This window comes from Grammomys surdaster, unplaced genomic scaffold (genome assembly GCF_004785775.1).
Source record: "Grammomys surdaster isolate TR1022 unplaced genomic scaffold, NIH_TR_1.0 62, whole genome shotgun sequence".
Classification (NCBI taxonomy): domain Eukaryota; kingdom Metazoa; phylum Chordata; class Mammalia; order Rodentia; family Muridae; genus Grammomys; species Grammomys surdaster.
Window position 1 is genome coordinate 1,002,002 of NW_021604564.1, and position 15,389 is coordinate 1,017,390.

At 47.9% G+C, this 15,389-nt stretch overlaps 1 protein-coding gene across 1 annotated transcript in view; it reads right to left on the reverse strand.

The window, feature by feature from the left end:
* Positions 1–1,957: 1,957 nt before the first annotated feature.
* The window catches only part of Acsbg2 (acyl-CoA synthetase bubblegum family member 2), a 29,237-nt gene continuing 15,805 nt past the window's right edge, over positions 1,958–15,389 (reverse strand). Inside the window, exons 7-13 of the mRNA XM_028764387.1 lie at positions 12,728–12,904; positions 6,538–6,719; positions 6,216–6,449; positions 4,128–4,345; positions 3,073–3,212; positions 2,649–2,895; positions 1,958–2,034 (exon numbers count right to left, since the gene is read on the reverse strand). Coding sequence (XP_028620220.1) covers positions 1,958–2,034; positions 2,649–2,895; positions 3,073–3,212; positions 4,128–4,345; positions 6,216–6,449; positions 6,538–6,719; positions 12,728–12,904 — 1,275 coding nt within the window. The remainder of the gene's footprint in view (positions 2,035–2,648; positions 2,896–3,072; positions 3,213–4,127; positions 4,346–6,215; positions 6,450–6,537; positions 6,720–12,727; positions 12,905–15,389) is intronic.

Here is a 15,389-nt window from a genome sequence, read left to right on the forward strand (position 1 = left end):
ACATATACACTCATGCATGCACCATGCACACACATACATATACACTCATGCATGCACCATGCACACACACACATATACACTCATGCATGCATCACGCATACACACACATATACACTCATGCATGCATCATGCACACACACATACACACTCATGCATGCACCATGCACACACACACATATACACTCATGCATGCACCATGCACATACACACATATACACTCATGCATGCATCATGCACACACACATATACACTCATACATGCATCATGCACACACACACACATATACACTCATACATGCATCATGTACACACACATATACACTGACACATGCAGCATGCACACACATACACATATACACTCATGCATGCACCATGCACACACACACATATACACTCATACATGCACCATGCACACACACACATATACACTCATGCATGCACCATGCACACACATACACATATACACTTATGCATGTACCATGCACACACACACATATACACTCATGCATGCACCATGCACACACACACATATACACTCATGCATGCACCATGCACACACATACACATATACACTCATGCATGCACCATGCACACACACACATATACACTCATGAATGCACCATGCACACACACACACATATACACTCATGCATGCACCATGCACACACACATATATACACTCATGCATGCACCATGCACACACATACATATACACTCATGCATGCACCATGCACACACATATACACTCATACATGCATCATGCACACACACATATACACTCATGCATGCACCATGCACACACACACATATACACTCATACATGCATCATGCACACACACACATATACACTCATGCATGCACCATGCACACACACACATATACACTCATACATGCATCATGCACACACACATATACACTGACACATGCAGCATGCACACACACATATACACTCATACATGCACCATGCACACACACACACACACACATATACACTCATACATGCATCATGCACACACACATATACACTCATGCATGCACCGTGCACACACACACATATACACTCATGCATGCACAATGCACACACACACATATACACTCATAATGCACCATGCACACACACACATATACACTCATGCATGCATCATGCACACACAACAGGATACCATGGAGCAGATGACCTCCTGAGACCCAAGGTGGGAAGTGGGATACTGATACATCCTTCATGATTCTCAGAGGTGACCAAGCTAGCTAGCCCTGTCCATGCATGGGCCTGGAGATGGGCTAGTGGCCAGCTGTGGTATCCCTTCCTGGGAGGCCTGTTCCTCAGGCCACACAGGTGGGTTGGCTGGAGACACCAGTTTCACATGGCAGGGTGAGGGTGGCTGTGAGGGTGACTGTGGGTGCACACACACATGTACACACCCTGAGGAAGGGGAAAGAGTGTGCAGAGAGTAGGGGAAGTGAGTCAGTCACCTGCAGAACTCTGCCACAGAATTTCTAGAGTCCAGACCTTCTCTGAACAAAAGACATGGAACATGGGGACATATGAAGATGGCTCAGGGGCAAAGGGCTTGCCACAGGGGTGTGAGCATCCAAGTTCAAATCCTCAAAACCCATGTGAGGACAGACCCAGCAGACACAACTTGCTCTTCCAGGGGATGGAAGTGGAGAGCAGAGATCCCTGGAAGGTTATGGACCAGCTAGGCTGCTGGACTTGGCAGGGTAGGGGCAGCATCCAAGATTGTCCTTGGATTGCACACATGCACCTAGGCAGTCGCATACACATTATAAGAAGATAAAATAAAGAAGTGGGAATCGATGAAAAGTGCTGATCCTAGCCAGGAAGACTGTATCTTAATGTCAGAGAGGGCAGGATGGTCACCTGTCACCACCGAGCCCAGCAGAGCCAGGCCATTGGGTCTCACCATGAGGGCAGGAGAAAGCTCTTGCCACAGCTGTTACGATGAGTACATGTTGTCAATCTGTGCTTTGTATTTCTGGGTTATCATATTTCTTTGAAGTTTTGATGTCGGTCCTGTGGAAAGAGGAGAGAGTAGTCTGGTTGTGGAGGTGAGAAAAAGTTCCACATTTAGTATGACCAGCTAAGTAGACACCCAGGTCTGGGGCTGGACCAAGTGCGGATGTCTACTGACCCTGCCATCAGTGAGTGGGGACTATGGGATCTCCACATAGAATGGCCGTAGTGAGGATTCTGGATATAATGAAGTTTTTTTCAAGACTTAATTTTTAATTACGTATCTCATGTATGTGTGGGGTATATGAGCTCGTACATGTATGTGCTGTGTGTGTGCATTGTGCAGAGGCCAGAAGAGGGGGTCTAATCTGCTGGGGCTGCAGGTCACAGATGGACAGATGAGCTACCCAACTTGGTTGTTGGGATCTGATTTTGGGTCCTCAATAAGGGCAAACAGTGCTCTAACCACTGAGCAGCCCCACAGAGAGGATGTCACCTCCAGAGCATGAAGGTGTTTGCTCTGGTGAAGAGGCTGCATATGGAGGCCAGTAGGGAGCTAGACCCAGTCAGTGGGGGTGAAGTGTCTTGTGTCCTAGCTGGTCTCATAGGCCTAACCCCCAGAGAAGGGTAAGGCCCAGACCCCAGGTACCTCAGGCCCAAGCCAAGTGACTCACCCAGCTCCCCACCATGGATGGAAAAGTCTTTCTCCAAGATGATCCACTTTCGAATTCTATGTGAGTCAGAGGCTGCTTGCTGATTCACGATGTCTATGCCATACTGGATGGCTGTGTAGACCATTGGGTCTCGAATCTTCAAAATGTCCGACACAGTGACTGCCTCGCTACCCAGCGTCTGGCAGAAGCTGATGGCCTCCTTGCTCAGCATGTCCAATGGCTCTCCACTCATCTTGTCTGTCTCACACTGCCCCAGGACAACCTGTCACCTTGCCCACCCCCCACACCCACCCTCTGTCATCCCTGACCCCCAACCCAGGGCGCAGAAGAAGTAGAACCTGGGTTCAGCCACCTACAGCCCCTCCCCCTGCCACCTGACCCTGTAGTTGGTGGGGGCAGTGCGGTCGCAGGTGAGAATCATTACCTTCAGTGTCAGCAGCATGCTCAGGAATTTGGCCTTGTCACCCACCAGGAAGGCATGGCTGATAATGGGGATTTTCTCCTTTACCAGCGTCTCAATGGGGATGGGGGGTATGTTCTCACCACTAGAGGTTATCAGGATGTCTGGAATGAGAACCTAGCTTGGTACAGGTCCTCACTCACATGGGACCAGGCCAGAGGTTGCAATAGCTTCCCTTCTGGCACCCCAAGTCCCCACCCACTCCTGCATCCTCCCAACACTTGAGTTCTTTTGGCCCCACATGGACACCATCTGACTGGTTGGCCTTTGTCAGTGTGTCAAGCCAGGGTCTCCTGGGAAGTTGAGAAAATGTCTCCAAAGTCTGTATGGGATTTTCTAAATTAATGATCAAGGGGGGAGGGCCCAACCCATTATGGGTGGAGCCATTCCTGGGCTGATGGCCCTAGGTTCTATAAGAAAGCAGGCTGAGCAAGCTATGAGGAGCAAGCCAATAAGCAGCACCCTCCATGGCCTCTGCACCAGCTCTACCTTCAGGTTCCTGCCTTGTTTTTTTTGGTGACAGACTGTGGCCTGAGCTGTGATCAGAATAAACCCTCTCCTGCCCAAGCTGCTTCATGTCATGGTGCCCATCATGGTGACAGAGAGAACACCAAAGGACAATGTCTTTGCTGGGTTGTTTGTTCTGACACAGACACTCAATTGTGCAGCCCAGGATACCCCCAGTCCACAGTCCTCCTGTCCCAGCCTCCCAAGTGCTGAGGTGACAGGGCTATCCTCATGCCCTCTCTGAAGCTTCTCTGACACTTCCTGACCTCACCTGGCCCTTCCAGCCTCTCCACTGCTTGGCAAAGTTGACAGACAAACTGCAGTCTCACTCCAAGGCACAGATCTAGAGCAACCTGTCTGTCCCCAAGACCGCTGCTGAAGGATGACAGGAAGGGACCTCTGGTGAAGAGGGAATGCTACTCTCTCCAGTGCTCCCAGTACCTGGCATCCTAACACTCCCTGCCAGCTCCCCTAGCACACTCAGTACCTTTTGCCCCAAATGAACCTGGTACCTTTGATGCGGCCAGTGATATAGAGGAAATCGTGGCTGTCCAGACAGCCAATGTCCCCAGAGTGCAGCCATCCATCTTCATCCAGTGCTTCCAGTGTGGCATCCTCCCTATCCAGGTAGCCCATGAAGACATGCCGGCCCCACATGCACACCTCACCCACGCCTTCTTTGTTCTGCTTGTACAACATGTTCTTGCAGCCATTCAGGACCTTGCCACAGCTGCTGGGACATGACATAGGGGGGTAAAGTGGAGGGTCAGAGACTGGGAGGTGCATACCTCTCACGGCAGCAGCCCAGGAACCTGATTTGGCTGTCCTAGCTAAACTCATACCCCTCCGAGACCCAGTGGATTTCAGTCTGATCCAGCATTCAGATTCTCAATGTTCTGTGTGTCTGGAAGACCCTGAAGACTTAACAGCAATGAGCCACCGCCTGTGTGAGAACATCACAGGCAACATGTGACAGCCAGGACAACAGCATAAAACAGCACAAGCTGGTAGCTGGGTGGTAATGGTGGCACTTTTCATCCCAGCACTCAGGAGGCAGAGGCAGGCAGATCTCTGTGAGTTCCAGGTCATACTGGTCTACAGAGTGAGTTCTAGGACACCCAGGGCTAAACAAACCCTGGCTTGGAGAAGTAAAACAAAACAGCAAGAAAAAATACGAACAAACAAATAAAACCAATCTAGAATCTCCTCAGAGAGGGAATGTATGAGAGGTTGCTTTCAACCTCATAAGAAGAGGCACAGAAGGTACACTGAGGCAGCACTCTGTGTGCACTGGCTTATAGAAATACTGCATACACAGTACGTAGCCATACAGCTGTTATCACAGCATCAGTAGGTGGAGAAGGCCACACACAGCTGAGGCAGATTTGAGGGTGTGTGAGCAGCTCAAGGACACCATCAACTTGTACCCTCCATCTTCTCCTACCCTTTATCATTATTGTTATTTTGTTCCTTCAGTTGCATTCTGGACACCAGCAAGCCACAAGCAAAAGAGAAAGCCAAACATGCAGTATAGTAGTGGGGCAGGAGCAGGAAACTTAAACCAAAGGATTCTGGGAGAGGCCAGCCTCCCAGTAGAGTCCTCTGTGGTATATGTGTGTTTGGATTGCTGTGGCCCAGCCCGGCAACCTGGTGAGCTGAGCTGTGCAGAAGAAGTCAGAAAGCAGGTACAGAGATGCCTGAGATGGAGGATCATGGGGTCCCGAGTTCGCACAACACTTAAGTGACACTGGGAAGGACATTGTGTGTCAGAGAGCAATCTCTTCCTCTTCCTGTGTTCCTCTTTCTGGAACACAGCCTACTGGAAGGTGGCTTCTTAAAAGTCAGGAAGTAATGGAAACTCACAAGTCTTGAAAAGTTCCAGGTGCCGGGCGGTGGTGGCTCACGCCTTTAATCCCAGCACTTGGGAGGCAGAGGCAGGTGGATTTCTGAGTTCGAGGCCAGCCTGGTCTACAAGAGTGAGTTCCAGGACAGCCAGGGCTACACAGAGAAACCCAGTCTCGAAAAACCAAAAAAAAAAAAAAAAAAAAAAAGAAAAAAAAAAAAGAAAAAAGAAAAAAGAAAAGTTCCGGAAATGCACAAGGCCAGGTTCCATGAGCAGTTACAGCTCTGGAGGAGACTGCAGGCGCTGTCTTCTCAATGTGCTTTGTAGATAGCTTCTGGGAGGTGTAGTCCAGGCTGTCATTTTTGTCCAGGTGTAGGATTTGTAGGGGATGTTCTGCCTTTGAGTCATGCCCACTCCTGTCAGTGACCCCTGACCTCTGACCCACAATCACCCCAATAAGCATGTTAAGCTGCACTTGGAAGGGAGCATTTCTTTGGTATTTTTGATGCCTTATTTGGAGTAAACAGACATTTGTTCAAGTGTCCCCAGGAAAAGTCACACAACATGATAGATGGTTCTACAACAAGTACCTTCCCCTGAAGGTCATGTGATAAGCCAGAAGGGCTGGGCTAGGGGGCTGGAGAATGGAGCCCTCATGATGCCCAGGCTCTGGATGTATCCCAGCCATTGGTCACAACCCCCCTTCGTGCCCTTGCCCCATGACACTGGAGATCTGAGGGATGCAGGAGCCCAATACCTCAAAACTCTGTAGACATTCTTGCTGGAGACTGTGTGGGGTCCAGAGCATTCACTCATTCCATAGATCTCACCAATGGGGATGTCCAGGCTGAGAAAGAACTCTGAGACATCCTGAGGGAGGGATGAAGCTACGCTGAAGAAGGTGTGGCAGTTGTCAAAGCCCAGGGAGGTTCTGACCTTCGTGAACACAAGGGCCTTTGCCATGCGGTAATTCATGGGGATGTCTCGTTTCCTGGGATGGCATCGACAAAAGGAGACCCAGCTTCAGACCACAGAGCCTCCGCTATGCTCCCTCACACCCACTACAGGACACTGCCTACCCCAGCATCCGCTTAGTGTTGACCTTCAAGCCGAGCATCTTCGCCCATGCAAATGCCTTCTTTCTCAGGCTGGAGGACTTGGCCACGTTTTCCTTGATGGTGTCCTGCATCTTTTCCCAGATGCGTGGCACTCCCATGAAAAAAGTAGGCTTCACTTCCTGAAGAGTGTACACCAAGGTGCCCTGTGTGGGATGGAGCAGGTGAGCACTGCAGTGCTTTCACAAGCCATGCACAACCCTCACATATCCATCACGTGTCCCTCCCGTGTCCCTCACCCTTCCCTCGAGTGCAGCCTTTGCACCAGGCCTGGGGACCAACCCCCTGGCTGCAAAGCAGCCAGTCAGACTCAGATTCATCCACCTCACCCCCATATATGCATGTTTGCATGTGTGCATGTATGTGCAAATGTGCTTGTGTGTATGTGTGTGCATGTGTCCATATGTGTGTGCATGTGTGTGTGCATATGTGTGTATGTGCAGAAGCATAAAAACTGATACATATAACAGAGGATCCACACAAATTTTATATTTATGATCATCTGGCTTTTAGCACGTCTTCTGAGTAGTTCACTGTAGCTGGGGAAGTATATAAACGTACGAAAGCAAAGTCATGCTTGGCCTACAATTCTACTTCTCACGCATCAAGAAAATCAACTGTCCATGAAAAACTGAAAGTAAAGAGTGGATAAAAGAAAGCAGGAGAAATCTTTGTCATAGCGGAGCATAGTGGAAAATCAATAACCTGAACTTCATCAAAGCCAAAGGTTTCCCTCATGCTTCAAAAGATCATAAAGGGAAAACCAAAAACACAAACCCCAAAAAGACAGCCAAAGAACTGGAAGAAGACATTTGTAACCCACGGTATCTGGTAACAATTCATTGCCTCAATATGTAAAGAACCCTTAAAAATCAACATGATTAGATATACAAAGAAAAATTTAAATGCAAAAGATTTGAACAGAAATGAAATCTAAGTGCTCCTCCATTTCTCTTTGGAAAAGAGCAGTCCTCTCAATGATATCAACCAAACTTGGTATAACAAGGTGCAGAGGTTGGTTGTGGTCAGGATGTTTTGTACGAAAGAAGAATAAAGAAAAAGAAAACAACTGGAAAAAAAGAAAAAAATTAAATCCAAGGGGTCAATGAACCCCTGAGAAGTCCAGTACTATCATTAATAATGAAGAAAATGTAAGTGAGGATGGTCACATGCTACTTCACACCCAGGAGACACAAGTGAGGATGGTGATATATGTGTCACTTCACACCCAGGAGACACGAATGAGATTGGCCCTTTTAACACGGATACATAACTTGCATTGGGAGGCAGTGTGGAAGCAGGGGATCTAGTGAGACTATCCCATAGTGATAAAGATGTTCCCAAATGGGAACCTTTGGAGACCCTCGGGTCAGTGAGAACATGAGATACATTCAAAGGTGCACAACTCTACATTGAATGCTCACCCTGCATCTTGTCCCATTTTACAAACAAAACACCAGGGGATCAACACACCTACACATGTAGAGGAGGAGGGGGACCAGAGTCCTGTGGTCACTCTGCCTTATTCCCTTGAGAGGAAACCTCTCACTGAACCTGGGCTTGACTACCAAGCAATCCCCTAGAGACCTCCTGTTCTGTCTGACAGACTACATGCAGCTTTTTATGAGTGTTCAGGGTTTGAACTCAGGTCCTAAGGTTTGTGCAGTAAGCAATCTTATTGGCTGAACTATCTCTGTACCATCAGCTATGATAGTTATATGTATACAAGCGTCCTGGGGCCCATGGAAGGGAATGTCTCCTACAGAATGGGTCCCTGTGATAACAATGCAGCAGCTGTGACTGTTTAATCTCAGAGCCCTGGGTGTCTAGATTAGGTTATGGCTCATGGCTCATGACTTCTCTTTTTTCTTCCTTTTCTTTATGGCACTTGTGGGGAGGTCAGAGGACAATGGCAGGAATTAGTTCTCTCTTCACCCTGTGGGGTCTGGGAATCAGACTCTGGTCATCAAGACAAATGGCAGGTGCCTTTACCCTCTGAGTCATGTTGTTAGGAACTGCTGTCCAATTTACTTTCAGATGCATTTCATCTTGTAACTAGTGCTGTCATGAGAGTGTGGCTCTGCATCTATGTCTGAGTGTGTCTGTCTATGTGTGGCTCTGTGTCTGCCTGTGGCTGCTGAGTGTGACATTCTGCGTCTGTATGACATTCTGTGTCTGGATGTGGCATTCTGTGTCTGGTCTGTATCTTGTGACTATTGTATGACTCTCTGTTTCTGAGTCTGTGTCTACACACTTTACTGTTCCACTGCCCCCGATGCCTTTCACCTTTCTCCAGAGCTCACTGGAAATTTAATTCTTCTGATACAAATTCAAAGAGTAACAGTAAGTGAAGGATCTTGAAACATTAGGTTTTCTGAGTGGTTATCAGGTGGTTCACAGGAGTCCGCATAGGGGGCAACAGAATGGTCAGCTGCGGACTGAAGCCTGAGCATGTGCTGTGTATGTGTGTTGTATATGTGTGGCATCTGTGTGTTTTGAGTGTGCACTGTATACTTGTGTTTATGTTTGTTGTATGTGTGTTTCTCATTGTGTGATGGTGTGTATATGCTTGGCCCAGGGAGTGGCACTATTAGGTGGTGTGGCCCTTTGGAGTAGATGTGTCACTGTGGGTGTGGGCTTTAAGACCCTCATCCTAACTGCCTGAAGCCAGTCTTCTCCTAGCAGCCTTCAGATGAAGATGTAGAACTCTCAGCTCTGTCTGCACCATGCCTGCATGGAGGCTGCCATGTTCCCACCTTAATAACAATGGACTGAACACATAAACCAGCCCTGGTTAAATGTTGTCCTTATAAGAGTTGCATTGATCATGGTTTTGTTCACAGAAGAAAACCCTAACTAAGACACATTGTGTGTACATTTCTGTGTTTATCAGTATGTGTGCATTTCTATGCTTATGTGTTTGTGTATATATGGTTAGTGTTTTTGTCAATTTGACACAAGCTAGAGTCATTTGGGAAGAGGACTCCCAATTTAAAAAATGCCTCCACCAGAGTGGCCTGTGGCATGTCTGGGGTGCATTCTCTTGATTGATGGTTGATATGACATCCCACTCTAGATGGTGCCATCCTTAGGCTGGTGGTACTGGGTTCTATAAGAAAGAAAGCTAAGCAAGCCTTTAGAGTGAGCCAGTAAGCAGCACCCTCCACAGCCTCTGCACCAGCTCCTGCCTCCTGCCCTGTGTGAGTTCCTGCCCTGGCTTCCTTCAGTGATGAACTGTGAATGGTCTGGAAGTGTAAGCTGAATAAACCCTTCTCTCCAGCTTGCTTTTGATCAGTGTGTTTCATCATAACAATGGAAACCTTGAGACAGTGTGTTTAAGGATATTTGTGTCTGTATGTTTATGTATGCATTTCTGTGTTCACATGCATATGTGTATTCATGCACATTTGTGTTTATGTGGATTGTGTTAGGGGTGATGTTGGTTTAGCAAGTGACTTTAAATACAGAGAAAGAGAGACCTGGAGGCACAGCTTGCTGCTTAGACAGCTGATGCTCCTGCAGAGGATCCAGTTTGGTTCCTAGCACCTATATATAGGCTCTTAATGGCCTGTAACTCCAGCTGCAGGGAACCTAATGCTCTCTTTTAGCTACTAAGGGCACCAAGTATGCAATGGGGGACATACATATATGCAGCAAACACTCAAACACACACACATGTACACACACATACATGCACACACATGCACATGCATGTACATGCACACACACATGTACAGGCACACACATGTACAGGCACACACATGCACACACTTACATACACATGTACATACACACATGCACACACATGTACACATGCACACACACGCACACATACGTGTGCATGCACTCTCACACGCACACATACACATGTACATACACACATGCACACATTTACACAGCACACACACACACATGCACATGTGCGCACACACACACACACACACACTCGCACACAGTGTTTTTAGAAGATGGAAGAAAGTGGCCATTCCTTCTAGAAAGAGGAAAAATTGGGAAAACAAGTCCCCAGTGCTCTGTAACAACCCAGTCCTGGTGATGCCTCTATTTAGCCACATAGAGCCCGGTTTGAACCTCTAACTCAGAGCTCAAGAGCACACACGTATGTTGTGCTAAGTGGCTTCTCTTCTTGTTGTGGCAGTTGGGGGTGAGGTGAACTCCAGACTTCTCATCTGGTTTTGGGAAATCTGGAAAGTCCGTACATAAAGGAAATGGACATTTCTTTCCCATGCATATCCTGAAAAATCTACCAAAGGTCATCTCCAGCTACATGAAGGAATGAAAAAGAAGAAAGAAGGACAGATGACAGTAAAGACCCTGGAAGATGGGGCCCAAACTGGGAGGCACAGCAGGACCCAGAGCAGTGTGTACAGGGCACTGCTCAAACCCTTCCTGGTTCCTCATGGCCCACAGCTTCTTCTTTCCCACAAACCTGCAGTAGTGGAGTTGTGCTTGCCGCTGTGCTCTTAAACTTGTGCCCAGTACCCACCTTGCAGGTAGACACAAAGGCTCAGCCCCCTTGTAATGTGGGATAGTTTAGGCCTGGCACATGCTTAGAGTGCCCCAGGGCTCTGAGTTGCTCAACTTACATATTTTTTTGGCTAGATCCTTGGACCTATCCTGGCTTGTCTCACTTCTTTCCAATTATTTCTTGACCTCAATATGTTACAAAACCCCACCTCAGGTTTCCCTTCCAGTTAGCCCAACTGAAGACAATAAAATGATAAATATCCTGGTTCACAGTGGAATGTTGGAAGAAAAACCAGCAGGAAGAAATATCACTGGACTGGAAAACAAAGGCAACTGATAACTCTAGGAAAAATAAAAGTTGCAACAGACAGGGCTGGGATTGTCTGGTTAGCTCTTGGCTGTAGTCATAAAGCAAAGTTTATTTTCAGAAGATGGAGAAGGAGGAGAGGATGGAGATAGTGAAGGAGCCAGATGCTCATTTAACACATAGGAAAATAATACATGACAAATCAAAAAATGGTAATGTCACATATTCGGAAACACTAGAGGTGGATGCAAAAAAAATCATCTCAATATATGAGCTATGTGCTGCTCAAATCCTCAGACTGGGAAGTTGTGAAGAGCTGTGGTGCTGTCCCAGCACTTGGGGCGCAGGGCCTGGGAGATCTTTGTGACCTTCAGAAAGGCGAGCAAAGTTCAGGTCTTACCTGACTTCTACACAGCATTGTGTAAGGTCTCCTGAAATCTATCTGTATCTATCTCCTGAAATCTATCTGTTAACACTCTTATGGCAAAAAGCCCCAACACCTTCCTGCTATGCAGGCCAGACACCGGCAAACAGAATCAGAGCTTCTCAGGAGCTTACACACATAAGCATGTGTGAGCACACACACCACATTCGAGTGCACACATATATACACCCCATTAGCACATCCCATACACATACACACACATACTCCATACACACACCATACACACACATACTCCATACACACACCATACACACACATACCATATACACATATTCACACCCACACACATGCCCTATACCCACACCTCCATACCCTCAGACCCCATACACAACACCCCATATATGCATGCACACACATACCCCATACACACCTCTATACTCCACACACACACATACACACCCACCTACCCTATATATACCCCATACGCATACCCCATGCAAAATGGCTCCCCACATACATAAACACACACATGTGTGCATGCATGTGCACAAGCACACACAAGTTTTTTAAAAGTAGGGAATTCACAAGGTGGCTCATTGAGTAAAGGCACTCATCACTAAGCCTGATGACTTGAGTTTGTCCCCAGGATCATAGGGTGGAAGAGAGCCTGAAGATATGTCCTCTGACTATCATGTGCACACTATGGCACATATGCCCAGTGAATACATAAATGCAAGAAATACTGAAGAACACACACTTTCAGTGCCACTCAGGACTCTTGCTGGGCTTGTTCAGAATAGTTTACACAACTGCACTGCAGGGAAAGATGGTAGACAGTTGTTCTCAATGCTGTGGAATACAGTAGAAAATGAAGACAGAGAAAAACATTCTTAGAGTTTGGGCCTGACCAGTGGACAGGCGATGTCCACACCTCCTAAGGCCACTGGATGTTTGGTGAGGACGTCACCCAGCCTTACCCTGAGTGCATCTGGTTGAGCGAAGAAAGTGAGAGCCCCGAGCTTGATGGGGATCCAGATGTCCATGAGCTGGGCTGCAATGTGGCTGAGGGGCAGGTAGCTGACTATTGTATCCCGCTTCCCTGAGACATGGGTCATCTCAAATTCACGCGCCATGGCTCCTGCCGTCCATGTGATCTAGAAAACAAGGGTAATCCAGAGCTTCTGTGCCTTGCCTGAGGACCACTGTGCACACATGTATACATGCACGCACACGTATGTACTTATGTGTGCACATATACATGTGCATACTTATGTATGCATGTGTATATTTATGTTTGTACAGTGCACATGTGCATACTTATGTGTGCATGTACAAACGTGTGCTCTTGTGTGTGCATGTGCGTGTGTGTACTTATCTGTGCACATGTGTGTGCATATGAGGAGGCCTGAGATAGAGATCAGTTAGTTGTCTTCTTCAACTGCTCCCTATCTTATTGCTTTGAAGTTTAGTTCCCAGCACCTACAGCGCAGCTCAGAGACACCATTAACTCCAGCTCAAGGTGATCACTTCTAGCCTCGGAGGGTACTCACAGACACCTGATGCCTGTCTGTCTGTCAGTCTCTCTGTCTGTCTGTCTGTCTCTCTCTCTCTCTCTCTGTCTCTCCCTCTGTCTCTGTCTCTCTCTCTTCCTCTCCCTGTCTCTCTCCCTGTCTCTGTCTCTCTGTCTCTGTCTCTCTCTTTCTCACACACACAGTCTCTGTCTCTGTCTCTCTCTCTCTCTCTCTCTCTCTCTCACACACACACACACACACACACACACTTTCCTAAGAGACATCTTTCACTGTGAGTGTGTCTGCACCGCTGAGGCTAACTTGTCCTTTTGGGGGCAAGGTCTTTTCTTGAATCCATCACTCATGCTTTGTAGCCAGGCTACCAAGAAAACCAGCAATCCCCAGGAACCTTTTGTCTCTGTTCCACTTGAAGCTGAGGTGTCACAGGTGTACACATAGTGCTCAGTCTATGGGTGATGGGATCTAAACTCTAGTCCTTGTGACTGAGAAGCGAGCATCCTTAACCAATGCACCATCTCTCTATCCCCCTTTGACTTTGTTTTTGAGACAGGGTCTCTCATTGGAACTGGGGCTCACTGATTGGACTAGCTGTTGGCCAGTGAGCCCCAGGGTCTTCAGATCTCTGCTTCCCCAGAGCTGGGATTAGAAACCATACATCACCATGCCTGGATTTTAATGTGGGTGTTGGGATTGAACTCAGGTCTTTGTGTTTGCAATAAAGTCATCTTTCAACACTCTTGTCCAACCTTTTGGCATCTATGACACACTACTGCTATCACACTAGTAGGTATAGGAGGCTCCCTGGGACTTGGTGGCTGGCCAGCTTGACCACGCAGGTGTGCACCAGGTTCAGTGAGTGATCCTGTACCCAAAGAGAAGGTAGATAGAGAGTGATTGAGGAAGACACCCTCCCCATGAATGCCAACAAAATCCCAAATGTGTAGGCTCGGCCCACAGCGCTAGGGACACGTCCTAGGGATAGTCCAGAATGTCAACCTGCAGGGTCTGAAAGATGTCGCAGCTGCTGAAGCTCTCACCACACACGTGTGAAGACTAGACCTCAGATCTCCAGAGCCTGGTATGCTGTGTGGGTGTTTTAGGGTCAAAGCAAGCTGGGTAGAAAGCATTTGTTTGGCTTACACTTCCACATTAGGAACTCAAACAGGGCAGGAACCCGAAGGCAGGAGCTGACGCAGAGGCCATGGAGGGTGCTGTTTATTGGCTTGCTCCCCATGGCTTTCTTAGCCTGCTTGCTTATAGAACCCAGGACCACCAGCCCAGACATGGCACCATCCACAATGGGCTTCCCCCATCAATCATAACTAAGGAAATGCCCACAGGCTCACCAGCCCCTGATCTTACAGAGGCATTTTCTGAATGGAGGCTCTCTCATCTCAGATGACTTTAGCTTGTGTTAAGTTGACATAAAACTATCCAGCACAGCGCATGTGCAGCCACTGGCAGTCCCAGACACTTGACGGGGAGACAAAGGACCACCCCCAGAATGAGCTGAACCTGTGATTCTGGGTGCAAATGGGAGGCCTGACTCCATTATAAGATGGGGACCAGTCATGAAAGACACCAATGGCAAGTGTTGGCCTCCAGACATCTGCACACACGTGTTCTCACAAGCAAGCTATCATCCCAGCACTCGGGAGGCTGAGGCAGAGGGATCAGGAATTCAAGGTCATCCACAGCTACACCACAAGTTTGAGGCCAGTGTGGGCTATGTGACAACCTGTTTCAAAACAAACAAACAAACAAACAAACAAGTAAATCAAAACAAAATGAACCAACCAGGCTGGTGAAATATCTTGGTGGGCAGTGCGTGCTCTGCACAGGAACTGAGAGTCAGTTCTCAGAGTTCGTGCGGTGGTGTGCATCCATAATCCCAGCTCTGGAGAGGTGGCCCAGGAGGGCAGCCAGGCAGCCTGCCTGCCCTGATCACTGAGGCCCAGGCCATTGAGACCCCATCTCAAAGAACCCAAGATAGACACCCCTGAGGGACCAGCCAAGGTTGTCTCTAGCCTACACACACACACACACACACACACACACACAGAGAGAGAGAGAGAGAGAGAGAGAGAGAGAGAGAGAGAGAGAGAGA